Source organism: Cygnus olor, chromosome 4 (assembly GCF_009769625.2).
Source record: "Cygnus olor isolate bCygOlo1 chromosome 4, bCygOlo1.pri.v2, whole genome shotgun sequence".
Classification (NCBI taxonomy): domain Eukaryota; kingdom Metazoa; phylum Chordata; class Aves; order Anseriformes; family Anatidae; genus Cygnus; species Cygnus olor.
This window is the reverse complement of record NC_049172.1, coordinates 68,817,202-68,835,922: the sequence shown is the minus strand read 5'-3', so window position 1 is coordinate 68,835,922 and position 18,721 is coordinate 68,817,202. Positions and strand designations below refer to the sequence as shown.

Genomic DNA, 18,721 nt, shown 5'->3' with positions numbered 1-18,721 from the left:
CTATAAATCCATTCTCTTTTTATCATTCTTCATTTCTCTCCTTCCTTTTTTGTCCTGCCAGAACTGAAGTTTTTGAAGTGATTTTTTTCTGACTGAAAGACAGGATGGGAGAAGAACAATGCACAGCAAAATAAACTATTTAAACACTTCTGTTACATTAAAATTTAATGAAACTTGTTCTGAGATCAGAATTAGACTACGTATTTCCCTTGCAAAAAGTAATTCAGTGGTTAAAAGAATATGCTAACATCTCTTACTTTTGAGAGCCTGGAAGACAAGATGCAATTTTTGCACCTGAGATCATATTTTATTTTTTAATTGTTCTCTCAGAATTTAAGTCTCCAAGCTTTGAATATTTTCTAGAAGTGCATTTCTAGAAATCCTCCTGTTTGAATATTTCATATGAAGAATAAAAAAATCTTCAAGCAGAATTTCTAAAATCTTAATCAACTCATAAGAGGTACCAACAGCTTCATAAAAAATAGGCACACGAATATTTACACGGATGTGAAGATAGATGCATTTTGCACATTGCTGGAGACTTGATCTGTGAGCAACTGTCTTTCAGATGAGGACAGTGAAAAGGAACTTAGGTAATGGGCTCTATTAAACTCTTAAGTGTGGAGGTATAACAACTGTGACTACATTGGGACTTGAGAGGATGCTAACAGATGCCAATCTCAAGCAAATGTAACTTGCTTAGGTGGTAGTTGAAATAGTAGTATGAACAAACAGTGGAAAAATAAAGACTGTGATAGATTACAAGTGGATAGCATTATTTTTCTCTTGTAATCAAAACAGCATGCTAACATTGCTCTTAAAATATTAAAATCACATGGAATAAGACTCCAGAATTCCAAGAGACACAACACAGCGTACACATTAACTTTTATACCAGACTACTTTAATTTATAGATATTACTAAAATTAATTCTTTAAAAAAATCTTTTAATTTGTAAGATAGTGGAAACTACATAGTTAAAAAAGACACATTAATCAAAGGTGACACTAATTTTGTTTGTTGTTAGTTATGTGCTCTAGTCATGTACATATTAGAGAAAAACACTGGCAGTAGAACAAGCAGTATTCCAGCACAGATTTCTAAAAGGTGATCGGTGTATAGCTTTGGCTTCTACCTGCAGCAGTTCCAAAATATATTGGCAAAGGCTACTCAAAGGATAAAATGAATCAGCATATAACCAACTGTCTTAACAAAGCCCACTCAACAGCAATAGGCACTCAACTGCTGACAATTTAATTTATACATAATGTAATTGCAATGTAGTATCTTAGACATTGAACAGAACAAACGGAGGTACACAGTGCCATCATCTCTCTAGCAAAGAGACACTTAACAGGAAATTTTCCTATCCCATTCTAGAAGTCTGAGCTTCTCTGAGGAGTGTTCTGCCAGGAACTAAAGGAGAGTGAAGGGGGAATTAGGCCTCTCAGTCAATGTTTCATAATGTGCTAATAGCCGACATTACATACATCTTTCATTTTTTGAGCTGTTAATGCTCTATGTATTTCTGTGCTTATGTCTAGTTTGTAGAAGTAATGACAGACTCCCTCTCTTATCCTGCATTAATAAAATGCAAGCATTTTTTTGTGTTGATTACTGTACAGAAGCAGATTTATACTGGCTACACATCACCATTGTATGTATAATTATGTTTTGTGTGGTATTTAAAGAAAGACAATCCCAAACAGAAGTTATCTACATGATTGTATTGCTTCTGTTACTACAAAATTACAACCCAGATGATGCCCCAAGCTTTACTGAGCCAGATGGAAAACATTATCATGTAAAATGTAGTCTATGCATCCGATACACTACACCCACCACGAGATCCATGCACATGCACAAAACAGGAGCAGAGAATGCCAAAGATATGCACATACCGTAGAAAAGGATACTGGGAGTACACAAGATGCTAGAAGAACAAAGGTCTATGATGCAATTGTAGGTCTTACGTCTGCAATTTGATATTAAATTAACATGATGATGTTCTGGAGCACCAGACATCGGTGTTATGATACTGCTAACAGACTTTTCAGACTGTAGTTGTCAAACCCATAACTAAGAGCACCTTATTGTAATGTTAACGTAATGTAAGTTTTTATCACAAAAGCAATTGAACTGAAGTCATCAACATGCTCATTCTTTCAATCAAGTAAAATTTCCTTATCAAAACAAAAAACTGGGAAGCAGGGAAGAAAGAACTGTCTCCCACATTGTTACTACTTTCTTTAAATGCTAAAGTCTTCACTAATATATACTTCAAAAATAAAGCAGCAGAGATTGTAAAAACATCAATACTCTAAATACATAAAAAGTCAGGTATTATTTTAGTGCTATTAAAGCAACCATAACAGCTATACATCTCAAAAGTATTGAAACAAACATACTGAAAAGAAACATGACAAAAGAAAAGCTCATTTTGAATTCAAGATATACTCAGGGAACAAAACCCAACCATAATAAATGGCATGGATGCTCTGATTTTATCAGCATATCAGCACAGCGATAGCTGTTTGTACTCCTAGAAAATATGACACTAAACTGCTTTGATACAAAGGTCCAAGCAAATGCACAGACTGTCATCTCTGTTAAGACAACCATTTTTTTTCAGTAAAGCCCATGTCAGAGCATAATTACCTAAAAGTGGTTTTGTTAGCCTAAATGACATTAAAGAAAACTTTTGGCAATATGTCTTATATGAACCTGGAATATATCTGTCTCCTCTCTATCCTTAGTGCTTTCCAATAAACATATGAAAAACAAACAAACAAACAAAAACACATAAAACACACTGAAGTAAAATCAATGCAAACCTAAGACCCACACTATCCGTCCATTTGAAGTGTTTGTTCATTTCACTAGGTCAGCATATGGAAACAAGCTTACAGAAATTGTATTCACAATAGTGCAGTTTCAAAAGCAGCCAAGGTATTGGGTCATTTCTGCCAAAAAAAAAAAAAAAAAAGGGGGGGGGAAGATGAGATCACATCCCTGCTCCCAGACTTAGCGTCTGCCTCCTTACATTGCATGAGCTCTGCCAAATCCTTCCACGAATTGTGAAGGAAAGAGACAGGGGAAGCAAGACACTTCAGTAGTGGTGAGCTACTGTACAAATTTGAAATACCTTGTAGAATTCCATCTGTGTTGGAATCTAATTGTGACCAGAGATGATAAACTTGCAGAAAAAAAACTATTGGTATTATCACAGATCAGCTTGTAACCTTAATGAGGCCGGGAATGAAATGCCTGAAATTTGAGAGCTGTCACAATAGTTTGATTGCCTGCCTTAGTTTGCCTGCCAATAGTTTGACTGCCTTGCTTTTTGTCCATGTGCATGGGTATGCTAAGGATGTAAAACCCACTGGGATAGCTTTAGAGGGAGACGAATGGGTAGCATCTCATCCACACTGTCCATAAGCCACAGGACAAACTATCCCAAAACTACAATTTAATTTTAGAGTTTTAATTAGCTTTAATTGACTCAATTAGTCCATTCACTCCAGAAGACAGCCCAGAATGGAAGAAATACCTACACAGTGTGGGAACAAATACAGTGTCTCTACTTCAATAGACTCTCTTCTACGGGAACTGAAACCAGACTTCTTATTCATATTCCAGACACTGATGGATAGTAACACACGTTTTCTAATAAACGAGCATGCAATTCTCTCTCATGCATTCAATATCAGAAGATATTATTCATATCTGCTGGAAAGATTGAAGTATTTTCAATATTCAGGTTTCCTACAGTTTGCCTTTGAGCACATTAACATTCAACATACCCTAGCTAGTTTCTCTTTCTAATGACATTTCTGCTTTCCAAATTAAAGCCCTAAGATGTTTCTTTAATGGGTTAAGTGATTTACTTTCTTGGCCTTTTTGGACAAGCTAGTAGGACTATATTTCCTTGGAAGAAATTGGAATGTTTTCATTTATTTTTTTTTCACCTGCTCTGAGAAGGTAAAGAATTTTACTTATCTCCAGCATAAATCTTGATACTCAAAGGAAGGAAATATCCCTGAAGCCCAACAGTTTATGCTTTTTAGTTTAAAGATACAAGCATCTTGTGAAGAGTAGAAATGTAAACTCATTAGTAACATTTCAATTCTCTTGCTGCAGAAGCCTGGAAGAAAAATCCTTCCTGCAGACTATCTGATTCTAGTGCTGAAGTTTACATCTCAAACCAAATTATAGCATACAATTATAAGCAATCTTATATCTAGCATTACGATTTCTCTGTTCATTCTGAAAGAGGCTTTATGTCTTCCAACCTCTGCCATGACTTGCTTTTTCTTTAAAAGGTGAGAGACTGAATAATGGTGTTTTAACGGAGGTTTGGAAAACAGAAATATGTCTTTATGAATGTAATAAACATACTTAATATGAAAACTACTAACTTGCTATATAATAAAGGAGTATCCTAATGGAGACAAGTCTAATCTATTTATAAATAAAATTAAAAACAAAATATTCAAATCATAAACCTAATTAACTTTTCCTTAACAGTCACAGGCAATTCATCGGAGAATGAAAAAAATAGCCTATGGATTTATTACAACATTTGACTGAAGAATTTAAGTTTTTGTATTTATTTTCAGTTTTCAGATAGACAGGTTCTCATGCAGTAGCAAATAGACAGTTACAGTGCTATAGCAGGAGACTACACCATGAAATATGCCTCTCTTCAGTGATGTACTACATTATTCTAAAATGCTTATATATGAAAAAGGTATTAGTTGTACAGCACACACACTGCAGAAAAAGGAACCAGAGAAGAAACAGTGCACAGTTAAACTAAAATAGATGTATACGTGGAAAGCCATTGAATTCAAGTTCTACCCAGAAACCCTCTCTAAGCTGCTGCAACTCAAAAGTAAAAAAAGAAATCATGTGAATAAGCTTATCTTTTGACCTGCTTAAAGCCAAAAACATACATCATCCATCCATCATATGTGGATTTGTCTGAAAGATGATCATGAAACAATTTATTTGAAAAAGAAATCCTGTTCTGTGCCTAATGTCTGATTATTTCCCCTTAAACCTATGAGTAAAACCCTCCTAGACTCCATTTTATATCTTAAAATGACAGATCCATTTCCTTAAAAACAAATAAAATAAAATAAAAATAAATAAAATATATATAAAGAAACCTTTGTTTGGAACCTCATCATCCACAACCACTGCAGCATATGAGATTTTTTTTTGTATTTGCTATCCAATCCAATTTTTATCTATTTGGTATCCAATTTACACTTATCTTTTGTTTTTATCACTCAAAGTATTTTTAAAACACAGTTCAAAATAAACTACCTCAGCAAATGTTCAGCTAATATATGACATCACAGTGACTGCAGAAATATCTACAATACTTAGGATTTCTGGCAAGCATTTTCCCAGCCCTTCAGCACTTAGCAAAGTGACTGGGCATTGCGCTATATCTAATATATCAATAAACTATTCAGAAACAGATGGTATAAATTCCATAAACACTTTGCACAGAAAAAGCTGTGCCAATGTTTTTACTTATACAGAAAAGCCAGACATAGGCAACCCCAGATCCTAACTTTAGCAGCATTGTTCTGGAGAAAACCATCCTTTTTGTTGCTTGAAAAGTAGATTTACTGCTATTATTAGCATAATGGGCCAGAGGTCACATTGTATTTTATGTGGTTGTTCAAGATAACTTCAGCTCTGACTTGTAAAGCCTGTGCAGCACATCAGAACATTTAGCAGAGTGTGACCTTCATGATCTTCTCTTCCATTCTCTGCCATCTCTTCCCCCCATCTGGGTGCATAAGAAGCAGGAGCAGCAGTAACACTCTTCAGTTCCATATTTAATTCAGAATCCTAGGCACTGCTTTTTTACTCAGCAGAAAGCACAAGCATTCCCTATAAATAGTCCAATGATAACTTTTATGGAAATACACACCATGAGGGCAGGAAGACATGAATGAAACCTGAACTGTCAAGATAGGTAAGAGGATCTAAGGAATGTACCAGTACTATAACGATGAGATCCTCCCAGGAGAGCTTTTTGCCAGAACACCAGAAACCACCATACCAGGCAGGCCTTGAAAGGAGCCACATGAGCCCTCCCATGCAACATGGTCATGATAGAATCATTATGTTTAACATCTCTGCTCCTCCACAGAGCTATGGAAGACCATAACTTTGCTCCCAAGACTGACAAATCTTCCAATGCCTTTCATACCTATGAAGCTTAAGGTTAGGAACAGTCTGCTAAGCAGTACTCAAACCTGCAGGGACAAGGACTGATGATACTTTGGGGCACAGGTTAAGGTGTATGCAGTCTCCTGGTGTCCCTCTAGTCTTCATGAGTCAGGTCCCATTTCTGCTTCTATTCTCCTTCTGCCACAGGGGTAGGTGGGAGGTCTTTGCCAAGAAAGGCCACGGGACAGTAGAGGTGCACCAGAGGAGGTGTTAAATTCCAAGTAAAATGTTATAATAAAAAACCTTCAAATACGCACTTAAAAAGGCAACCTTGAGGAGGGAGGGTGCTTCCAGTAGTCCAGAAAGTGAAATAAAAGACATTCCAGCCATAAGCATACATGGAGATTATTATAGCCAAAGAAGCACAAAGAGCCCGAGTATCACAGCCAGTTGCACCTGTTGCTTCCAGAGCAACAGAGCTCTTCTCTGTTACAAGGCCTGAAGCCCAATCCCAGAAGAGAAGGGCTTCTCATCCTGCTCTTCCCTTTTTTTTTGTTTTGTTTTGTTTTTTTCTGGAATCCTTCCAGGGCTCACCAATCCTTTACAGAAAGTGGGTCATGACGCCAGAAATTTATTATAAGGAAAAAAAAAAGCATTCAGTAGAAGTCTAGAGGGTGCGTGCATGGTTCACAGTTCACTCTACATAAGCCTCGGGAAAAAAATACTAATTTCTGATCTAGATGGAAAATATTAATTAAAATAAATGTTGTAGAGTAAAACACCCATTTAATACACTTTTTCTGCCTCCAATTTACTTACAGTATGGTGTTAGATTTGCAAGAAAACTAGAATGTTCCATAAGTTAAAAATAAGTAATATTTTATATAAATTACAGTTTTAAAATTTAAATTTAAATCTTTAAAAGGATCACTTACTGGATGTTTAGATGAAAGTCTGCCAGTCACAGTTCCTGTCTGATTCCATGTAGAGGAAATAAATCCCTACAGTCAAGTAAAGTAAACATACCCACAAAAAAAACAGGATGAAGACATACATCTAAAAAGGACATGTTTCTCTGAAAATGTATTAATGCAAATATTAGTAATAAAAACTCACTGCAATCAGGATTACAAAGTCAAAAATAAATACTTTGTAATTTTCCATAAATAAAAGTTCTTGAACTGTAAATACTGCAATCATTTCATACCTTTATGATTTATTTGAAATACAGTTTTACAGACTACTTTTCTATTTTTACCTTTCTCATACATGTTCGTAGTCCGTCCACATAGGTTGATTTTATCTTACGAACCTGAATTACGCAAAAGTATTAAACAAATGCTTATTCATACAAATAAGATTTTCACATTAAAGATCTTAATCTCAAATGCATATAAATTTGTTTTGTAGACTTTCTTAAAAGACAGTTTTACCTTAGAAAATAATGGATAAATACTCACTAGTAGCTTGACCTATTAGCATAGGTTAGGAAAGTGCTAGGCTATACCCTAAAGCCAGGTCTATAAAGACACTAGTAAATGAACTATTGGAATTTATTCATTTATATCTTATACCCCCCTCATCAATAAACTACTCAAAAAAAGACACACAAAAAAATTGCACACTTCAGTGGTGTTCTTTGTTTGTTTGTTATCTATTTTGGAAACTCATCAGCTGAATTCCCCAAACATAAGAACTAACTAGGTAATTTTGGATTTTCAGGAGGGTCTTGTCACATAAAAAAAAGGTAACTAGTCTCTCCCTCACTATCTTGATAGTATTTCTTCAGAATTCAGAAAATAAATATTTTGCCCTGAGACTGTGCTTTATAGTACTAAACAAATTTAACAGTGAAGTTTTCCAAGTGCTTTTGCAGTAGTTTCTGCTAGCTATAATCTAACATTGTGCAAAACAAAAGCATAAACATTAAATTCAAATTAAACTCTTAAGAATATCTACAACTTGCAAATTTAAATTTCAATGAATATTTGAAATAATTAAACTATATCCAACTTTATTTGTTTGTTCATCTGAGAATATATTTCTTGTTAACTTTGCTTCAGTGCAACTACCTTATGTAAAAACATCACCTCACCTGCCGGTATTCTAACATTATCTTAGGCAAAGGATGAAGATCTTGCAACTTACTCAGCTGCAAAATAAAAAATTTGAATTACTGGTATATTCTTCTGTTAGGTGGTATTATTTAGCCATCTTAACCTCACCATTAACACACTGATTGATACTTCATGTTTAACTGTCAGAAAGTAAAATACAGAATAAGTTCTGGTGGGAGACATTCTCTCACCAAGCTGAGAGGATGAAAAACTCGCTAAAGAATAATATCCTTCAAGCAAACTCAGCCCAGGCCCAGGGGAGCCTTCATTCTTTCCTGCCTTCAGCAGGAGGGCTGGAGATTATCCCTTTGCATTTCATTTCCTTTCCCATTCCAGACAGGGACAAAAAGATTTGCAGACAAAAGCTGTTCCACAGAACATAGAAAACATATAGGGCATGGGGTGTGTATGTGTGAATATGGCCCTTTCTTTCATTTTTGTGCTAGACAGCATCTAAGTAAGAGATAACATGAAAAAGTACACAAAATAATACATGTTTATACATATATACACATATATAGAGATAATACATGTATATGCGTCTGTATACACACACATAAAATGCAAAAGGAGAATTTATTCCATTCATCCAATAATACAAGTTCCAGGAGACTTTCAATAAAAAAAAAAAGTTGAAATTGTCAAATTCAAAACCAATAAAATGAAGCAAATTTATGATAACTTAGACTGTAAATTGACACAATTTTGTTAACAGAAAGAGTTGAATGAGCTTGGATATTTAGAATCACAACAAAAATATCTGGAACTACACAGTTCAGGGTGGAAAACTTATGCAGTTATACCAGAATGATGATTAAAAAATGTAAGCTTTTTTCTTACTATCAAGGATAGACAATATATTAATTATCTAGTATTTAACTATTATAATGTTTCAGATTACATTTCTTTAATTAACCCAATATCAACAATTGTTGGAAAAAGCACTGGACTAAAAAAATGCATTGATAGACTGCAACAAATCTTATATTCTCAGACAAAGACGATGTATTTTATTTCACTGATCCTTCCTATCTCCCAAGTCTTCCCTGTCACTCACCAAGATTACATATTTGATCTATGAAGCCTCCTTTTCCATCAATAGTGTGCAATTTTTGTGGTTATGCTGCTGACATTAAGTCAGAGATGGTATCTGGTAGTTCAGACAGTCAGCCCAAGAGTTGAATTTCCTATCTCACACTTGAGAAACAAATACTACATTTCTGTTTTCCCCAAAGGTGCTCATTTTCAGCCATGAGTTGTATTATTTTCAATTTGACTCCCATGTAAACTAGAACAATACAATTGCAGGTACACGGAGTTATGATTCTATGATCATTTTAACAAAAGGAAGGGGCATCCGTATTTGCCTCTGAAGTTACCAAGAAGTTTGCAGTTTGATCTTGCCTTTATCATTTATAAACAAATAGTTTTGGCATGTTTCTGTCCTTCTGTGGGATCACATGCTGACCACATGCATTGCTGTTCCAACACTAGCAGAAGAAAAAAACCTGGAGAAGTTCCATATGTGCTGTATTCACTACACCGTATCTGAAAATAGATCTGATGTCTTGTAAAGGTGAGTGAAAGTATCTAAAGTGGTCATGATTGCTCAAAGGGAGCAGGATTCTATCAAGATCCTGCAGACACAACTCCAAATATAACTGTGTTTACTGAACACAAGAGAAAGCCTGGGTTGCTCTTTCCTTCACCAGCAGATTTTACATTTTCTCTCACCAGTGGTCTCTTTCAACAACCAGACATACTTAGCTATCAAAATCTGACCAGTGAGAAAGTCTTCCTCCTCTGAGGAAGATGGTCATACACACATGCTGGTACTAAAGCCTGTAACCCTGGTTATAGCTAAAGCTTCGGTAGGTGCTTTGCTTGTTTATCAGGGAGAGCAACTTGAAGAGAAAGAAGTCTGCAGAGGCATCAGATTCCTTTTTAGAAGGTGTTCAGTCTGTGAGGGAGAGAAGGCAGGATGCTGTCTCCAAGCAGAACACCTGTAAACATATTCACAGATTGTTCTGGAAAAATTGGAAATAGCACAAATAGATAAAAAACGTACACCTCTCATTCTTGTTTCAGAGCAAGGGAAAAATCACCAAAGGTAAACAACTCCAGACTAGTTTATTGCCAGCTCCAAACTGACTTATAAGAAGGTAAGGTCCACAGGTAAGAGTAGATTTGGCATTAGATCCCTGCAGAGTCACTACAAAGTGTTAGGAAATACCAAGAATTTCAGGTCAGAAAACTACAAATTATTTCTTTCTTTTCTGACAAAGGTGTATTCACTATAGAGTTGTTTTTCTACCTGAAGCTTGACAAATGTCAAGGGCAGTAGTATTCTCCTCTATCCTTCCCATTCCTGGTAAGTACTAAGAGGACAGCCCCCATCCCTTTCATTTCTGGCACAAATAAATGAAGTGTGATTAACGTGACTTAAAAAATAAACCAAGATTGTTAGGGAAACTTTAGATAAGTGTCAGTTTCACTGAAACATATCTTGGAAGTTTTTCTAAATTATGAAGATAGTTAAAAAAAAAAAAAAAAACCTCTCCCTGTCTCACCACGACTTCTGAAGTGGATGCCACTTGTTGCCTTTCAGTTCTTGGAATTTTCTCACACAGTGTATGCAGTTTTAACTTTTCAAATAGTACCTACATTAACAAAACATGTAAGAAAACTGTTTCAGTGCTTCAAGTGCTGAAAAAGAATGGAAAATTCTGTGCCTGAACTTCAGTCTAGAAAACAGATTTCAAGCAAAACAGAGTATACTGTAGGGAAGAGAATCAACACAATATGAAAGATAAAATCTCTACTTTTGATGTATTATATGTAACATTAGTGTATTCACTAAAATAAAATGCATTATTTCTTTAAATACATACAAATACAGACTAGCCAAAACTGTCAGATTTATGAGAAAACTGACATGTCCTCCATTATAATCAGAAAATATAAGTATTAAAAAAGAATCTGAAGTTGTAAGGACAAATTTATATGCTTTATAATTCTTCTGTATCCATAAAAAATTACAGCTTAGGTAATAACAGCAGTATAAATATTACCTCTCTGAGTTGACTACTACTGGTCAAAAGGAATCGTTCTCCAGCAATTTGATGGGCTTCCTGTTCAAGCTCTTTGAGTCTCAACTACAAATGAGTACATCAGAATTATTCTGTTTCGATTATTATTTTCTTCAATATTCTGCTACTTTCTAGACTAATGAGTATATTGGACTTCTACTTACAAATGGGGTACTTCATAATGTGTAATCATTGTTGGCTATCTGGTATAGTGGATTGCTTACGTATTTTTAATCTACAATTCTTTGTGATCCGGGAAGGGGGATTTAATGTAGTAAAAACTACCAAAAGTCATTGGAAAATTATTTACATTATTGAAGACTACAGAGGTCTGTGAGAAACAGAGCTGTGCAAATTATTCTGGTACACTTACAAACTGTCAGACCACTATGATTACCTAGTCAGAATTAATGCTACAAAATAGGATTCTCTTGTAGCTATTTTTACTAATTGGAAAATGGCAAACTTGGAACTCTCAGAACACATAATTTGTAAAGAGAGACAAAAATATGTATCATTTCTCAGAAAGATGGTTACTGACAAGTGTAGGTTCAAAAACATTCATTACAACTTTTAGTCAACCCATAATCCAAAAGAATCTGTGCATTTTACAATGCATTCTTAGTTCAGGGGCAACGCTAATAAAGCAAATATCTTTTTTGCTTGACTAAATAAACGTAACATAAAATGTGATAGAACAACAACAAAAAGAATCCTCCTCTTTTCACTGTTATTCTGTGTAAAAGCAGAAAAATGTCATATAATTTTCAAAAGAAAAAAAATAAAGACAAAATTTACCCCGAGAATCTCTGATGTTTTTTTCAGTTCTTGTTTGTTCACATGTATTTTGTGTGTTTCCATCACTGTAAACGCAATTAAATACAGAGTACACTTACAACTGACAATTGTGATTTTGCATAATTCAGACTGTAAAATGGGAACTCTAACTCACAAAGGTGTTATAAGGATAAGGTAACATGTAGTATTCTGAGTTATAACTTTAAGGTCCCTTCCAACCCAAACCATTCTGTGATTCTATGATAACATCCTATGTCAGCATAGTAAGCAGCTGTGTGAAAAAGGTGAAGAGTCATATTTTGAGCTGAGTTTTCATACCTGCCAGAATTTTGATCAGTGGAAGCTCTAATGTGCAAAATAATTTCCACAAACCTTGAACCTGTAAAGCAAGATACAAACATCAGTATCAGCCAACTTTAATTAACAAAATCAAACATATAAAAGTATCATTATGGAAATCCATTTTTCAGTAAGCAGTATTTCATTTTCTATATAATCCCTTTTCATATGACAAGGCTGTCTGTGGAATGAAATACTACTTAGTGTGAATTATAGTATCTAAATGCTATAGTCAGTTATCACATCATTTTGTAGGGAAAGGTACAGGAACAGTAATAAAGAAATACACGCACCTCATTTTTTCTAAATGGTTTATTTTTAGAGTAAGATCCATTATAGTAGAACATACAGTTATCCCTTTATTTACTTGAGCAATTAAGCAACTCCTCAGAATTCAAGAATTTGTTTTCATTAGGAAGAAGATGCAAGATAATGGGGTTATGTACCCAATTCAGTTACAAAGAACAGGAAGTCTTTTTTCTCTAACCACCGAAGCAATTAGACAGCAGTGTTTGTCTAAAATCTCCCCCTGTAGGCTGGGGATGAGTGCTTCTGTGCCTTAGACATTTCCCTATTGGCTGCTTTTACACATTGAAGGATTGCTGGGCCACTTAAAAATCCAGACTAACCTGGTTCAACTAATTGTCTAATCCCCTACAATATATTTCAAATCAGTTTCAACGAAAGCCCCTAGCATCCCTTAGATAGGGATGGTTTAGATGAGATATTAAGAAGAAATTCTTTACTCGGAGGGTGGTGAGGCACTGGCACAGGTTACCAAGAGAAGCTGTGGATGCCCCATCCCTGGAAGTGCCCAAGGCCAGGCTGGATGGGGCTTTGGACAATCTGGTCTAGTGGGAGGTGTCCCTGTCCATGGAAGGGGGCTGGAACTGGATGGGCTTTAAGGTTCCTTCCAACCCAAACCATTCTGTGATTCTATGTACCTTTCACCAGAACCTGAGCATATCCCTGAAGTGACACGTTTCCAGATATATGATCACAAGCAGAAAACAGAACAGAATGGAAGCCCCACAAAAATAGAAGAATTCTTGAGATGCATTCTGAACTTCAATAAGGGCTAACATAACCTACAGAGATGATAGACGTGCTTAGAGTTTTTGTACCCAAGGAAGACACTCTCTAAATGTGCCTACCAAGAAAATCAACTACATTGTTTCAACTCTTAATACTTTTAGATAGTTTCATATAGCTTTAAAATGTAAAATGAAAAATCACAACAGTCTGAATTTTTCCCGTTCTTACAATCTTTGTTTAAATATTTAACTGTTGCACAGGAAGTTTCTTCAAGATACACTTTCAGAGTAGACGCTTCATTATTCTGAAAAACAATGGCAAATTTGATGGACAATTTTAAATGTTGATCAGCATTGTAAATTGGTAAGGGTTGAAGACTTCTATTTTACTCGTATAGAGATTTTGATCTGAATGAAAAGCATGTCACTAGCTGTCTTTAATTTATAACACCTCAGAAGTTTTAGCTGAGTAACTACTTTTCAAATCTTACCTGTAAGTCATGAGAAAGGTCTGCCATTACTTTATAAAGCTTCTCCAAGTTTACACCTAAGTTTTGGTACTGATAAAAAAAATAATAAAGACTTTTAAGATTAAAATATTCAGAATACTACCTATTTTAAAAGGGATTAAACTATTTAAATATATTTTTTATATTTGTCGCCTGTTATATTTAAAACTTAAGTAATGTTTTTTGACCTCTGGAAAAAAATCATGAACACAGGAGTACAGATAATTTAGATTTTACCTGTTCCTTTATTTACATTTTACAAAAACCATGTACTGAGAAATAGTATCACTACACGCTGCCTTTGATGTTGAAGTCAGAATTCTATTACTACTTGTAAAATGAGGAAAAATATTTTGCAAATTTCTTTATCAGTACTGCCCTTCTTCTGTGCCTGAATTATTCACTTCCTTCTGTTCCAGGGAAGTTCCACACAATCATACTACCTTGTTTAGTTGACTAGAAGATCATTTGACATGAATATCCAGACTGAAAATACAAACAAAAGCTCCAAGAACATGATGACTAAATCTAAAATTAACATCAACCAATTAAATTTATCAAGCTAGAACACAAAATGTAAACAAAGTGCCTATTTTAATTGCTAACTTCCTGTGAAGAAAGATGAAAGTATGAAAAATGCTGCAGATGTAGATTTTACTTCCCACAGCATGCATCTTTGATAATGACTGAATAACCAAAATTATGGAATAATTTCTCACGCAAGCTATTAAGTACAAAAAGCACAGTCTCAAAATTCCTGGGCCACAAACCATAGAACCTAGGAGAGCATTCTAGAAGACTGAAGTTATATATTTGTCTGGTATATAGTGGGTGAGCTTTAAGGTCCTTTTCAACCCAAACCATTCTATGATTATATGAGATATCAATTATTTTCATATACCATAGGTGTAGAACAAATCAACTTTCTAGAACTTGTTTAATCTACAGACCATGAAATTTTTTCATGAAAAAGTTAGACTAACATCTCTAAGGGACAGTGCAGGTTTTGACTCCTTCAAAAATAAGTTTACCATTTCCTTGAATATCTACAGAATACAGACTTAATTACTAACTGCATTAAATATATATATATATATATATATATATATATATATATATCAGTTTTTAACCTCATCTCCTCCTAGTTTCATCAAATGACTCTTGGCTATAATACTGCAGTATTTGCTGAATAGTACCTCTGCATTGACTTTCTCTACTACCTCCAAAACATCTTAGAAAACTGCTAGTGGGTGCCCTCCAGTCCTTTCATCTCCCACTTAAAGAACCCAATTTTTTTCACATTCTCCTTCTAAAGAAGCTGTTTTATCTTCAGAAGGGCAATTTCAGTCACCCTTCTCTGTACCTTTTATAAGACCATTATGCCTTTCTTGAAATGCAGAGACCAAAACTGCAGTCTTCAAGATGTGGGTACACCAAGATTTACTCCAGGAAAAAAAATAAAATAAAATAAAAATTACCCTTTTCTTGCTCTCAATACTTTTCCTTACGGTACCTATATTTTGTTTATTTTGTTGGATTTTTGTTGTTGTTGTTGTTGCTGCTGCAACACATTGAACCAACAGAAAACTATCAGTAACGATTCCACGATTTCTAAGTTGCAACTACTGTGGATTCATTACCTGTAATTACATGGAAGCTCATCTGTTCAGGGCAACAGAGATGGTAAAGGGTCTAGAGGGGAAGATGTGTGAGAAGTGTCTGAGGTCCCTTGGTTTGTTCAGCCCAGAGCAGAGCAGGCCGAGGGGAGGCCTCATGGCAGCCTGCAGCTCCCTCACGAGGGGAGCGGAGGGGCAGACGCTGAGCTCTGCTCTCTGGGGACAGCGACAGGACCCGAGGGAACGGCATGGAGCTGGGACAGGGGAGGGTCGGGCACTGGGACAGGCTCCCCAGGGAAGTGGTCACGGCACTGAGCTGCCCAAGTTTAAGAAGTGTTTGGACAATGCTCTCAGACATATGGTCAGAGTTTTCTGTAGTCTTGTATGGAGCAAGGAGTTGGGCTCGATGATCCTTGTGGGTCCCTTCCAACTCCAGATATTTTATAATTCTATACTACTCATATGCCCACTCAATTTAGTGAGATACTCTGAAGTTCGATACCTCAGCTCAATATTTGGTTATCTAGAAAAGTAGATGTGAGAATCATTTGACAAAAGGCATTGAAAAGGATACTTAAGACTTCTAAGAAAGATTCTAGTCTAGTTCTGTAATGTATAATAAATAGGAAGTAAAAACAAACAAACAAAATAAAAATAAATTTAAAAAAAAAAAAAAGAAGAAAAAAAGGAAAGGGAAGGAAAAACCATCCTGAGAGAAGTCAGGGAAAGTCTACATTAAACCCCACAAGACTATGGAATTTTGAGGAAGTCCAGAAACCCAGAGTGCAAGATAATTATGCCATACAGCGCAATACTGACTGCAGATTCCTGTTAATAATATTTTGGAAAAAAATATCTATAGCAGATAGAAATGCAGAATGCTCAAGCTTACTATTTCATGTTTAACAACATGAGTATAATGTACATCTGATGGAAGACTCAGAGGAGAAACCAATTTTGAGGCCAATAGAACCCTAACTGCTTTAGAAGATAATCTGATTACATTCACTGCTTCCTTCTCAATAACTGCATAGCTCGGGACTGACCTAGATTTGGCTAGATTCTTGGTGAGCCGGGTATTCCAAGATCATTTTTTACTAAAATAGTACACATAGGCAGGGTTCCAACTAAATTCAAGATCTGTTTCCCAAGTGAATTACATCTTTCTGTCAAGAATAGTAAACAGACTCGTCCTGATTGACAGGACACCAAATGGCCATGAAATCACATGGAAAGCTTCTCAATTGAAAAAGCACTGACAGGGTTCCTTGGACACCTTGTAAGTAAGCTATCTCCAGAATTATCATTCACCCTATATATATTTTGAAGGAATCCTAATTATTCTGTGCTCTTTTTTATTATTTGCATCCCTGTCCTGGAGCTGGCGGAACACAAAGGAGGGGATCTTATGCTATGAGCTGCAGAAGTCTCTCTTTTCTCTCCAGACCTGCAGATATTCTATAACCTTCTTACCTTACTGCTATCATGAAATATCTAAAGTTGGAAAAAAAAAAAATCTCCTCCAGAAGAAATATGTTTTCCTTTCTCCACTCAAACTGAGCTAGAAGATGTTTTGCTTACCAGAGTAAGCTCTCAGAAATTATGCTACCAAATCCAGCTTTGTTGCCCATTCCACAGTTTCATGGTTTTCACTTGATATATTCAGAATCTTCCCTTTGGTCCTTCTGTGATGAGAATGCAAGGACATTCTATTTGTTATCAGATTTACACTCTAAGACTGCACAGAAAATGAAGAAAATGCTTCAATTTGAATGAAGCATCCAATGTTTTGCAAACAACAAAAACAAGATTATATTATCTGGAAGAGCATATGCAATGTAACCAGATATGGTATCACTACTAAACTGGATGTCATTGGGCTATGAATTATGGATTAAACCAGGAAGATTGCCATTGAAGTTGTTGCCAAGAATATCTTAAAAACAGGTCTGATGTCAGAACACTATGGTCCTCCAGGGCTTTTAATCTGCCCAGCCAGGCAGTGGTTCTTTTAAAGCAAAAGCGGGTAAGCATTATCAAAGCGCTAGGACAATTTCTTGTTTGATCCAATGAAGACACTTCACAAATATCCAGTCTGAGACAACTGCACTGTCTTCAATTGCATGCTAATAGTTGTCCTTGTGAAAATATGGCTTTAGTTAGAAAACTACTACATTAGAATGAATTGATCAGTCTGATTGGCTAGGTATTTATCATTCTGATCTTTTTGCCGTATCAAACCTTTAATTTCTTGTTGCAATCACCTCTGCATGTTCTTTCATAATGAAGCTTTAGATAGACAACGAGCCATAATTTTCTGGTCAACATAAGTCTTTCACAACTTGCATTTTAATGGGTAGCAAATTAAAATTAGAGTTGATAAAGATTTTAAGAAAGCACATATAATTCAAAAACACAAAAGCCAGTTTACAAGTAGATAAAGAAGTGGATTAGGTGGGCGCTAGTCTAGTAAAATCAGGGCTAGAATTTAGAAGGCTGAAAGAAAGGGAGAGGGGAGATGAATTTTCAAAAGAGCCTCTCACTGGAAACCAGAAAAGAGGAGGTTGTGTTTAAATGAACATAACAAATGCATCAATGAGGCATGTGTGTTCAAAAAGAACCAGACAACAAAAGAAAGATGATGTCAGCTGAGAGGAGTGATCAGAACAGGTTAAAGAATGCCATTGGTCTACATGCCAAGGTATTTCTCTTCTGACCTCTGTCAGCCCTCCAGTGCCAGCCTTCAGTCTCACAAAAAACTCTACATACCCTCCTACCCACCCATATCACGAATAATAGGTACCACAAGCAACATACTATGAAAAAACCTTGACAGATGGAAGTAGCTTGCTCACCATTTCATTGTGTGAGCTATTTTTTGCTACAGCCCTTTCCAAAAAAAGGAGAAAAATCATTTCCACAGCCTTGGAATGTTGAGAATCCTCAACTCTATTACTCCACTTTGGGGGTAATCTTCGCTGCAAAGAGGTTTTCCTACCACATACCAGAAAAAAAAAAACAACAAA

General features: G+C 35.5%; 1 protein-coding gene across 2 annotated transcripts in view; it reads right to left on the bottom strand.

Moving 5' to 3' along the window:
• The window catches only part of POLN (DNA polymerase nu), a 110,606-nt gene that overhangs the window by 68,371 nt on the left and 23,514 nt on the right, over positions 1 to 18,721 (bottom strand). For both annotated transcript variants that reach the window (XM_040556361.1, XM_040556360.1), the window contains exons 8-15: positions 14,062 to 14,130; positions 12,516 to 12,576; positions 12,198 to 12,262; positions 11,382 to 11,465; positions 10,881 to 10,970; positions 8,289 to 8,345; positions 7,452 to 7,505; positions 7,129 to 7,194 (exon numbers count right to left, since the gene is read on the bottom strand). In XM_040556361.1, coding sequence (XP_040412295.1) covers positions 7,129 to 7,194; positions 7,452 to 7,505; positions 8,289 to 8,345; positions 10,881 to 10,970; positions 11,382 to 11,465; positions 12,198 to 12,262; positions 12,516 to 12,576; positions 14,062 to 14,130 — 546 coding nt within the window. The remainder of the gene's footprint in view (positions 1 to 7,128; positions 7,195 to 7,451; positions 7,506 to 8,288; positions 8,346 to 10,880; positions 10,971 to 11,381; positions 11,466 to 12,197; positions 12,263 to 12,515; positions 12,577 to 14,061; positions 14,131 to 18,721) is intronic.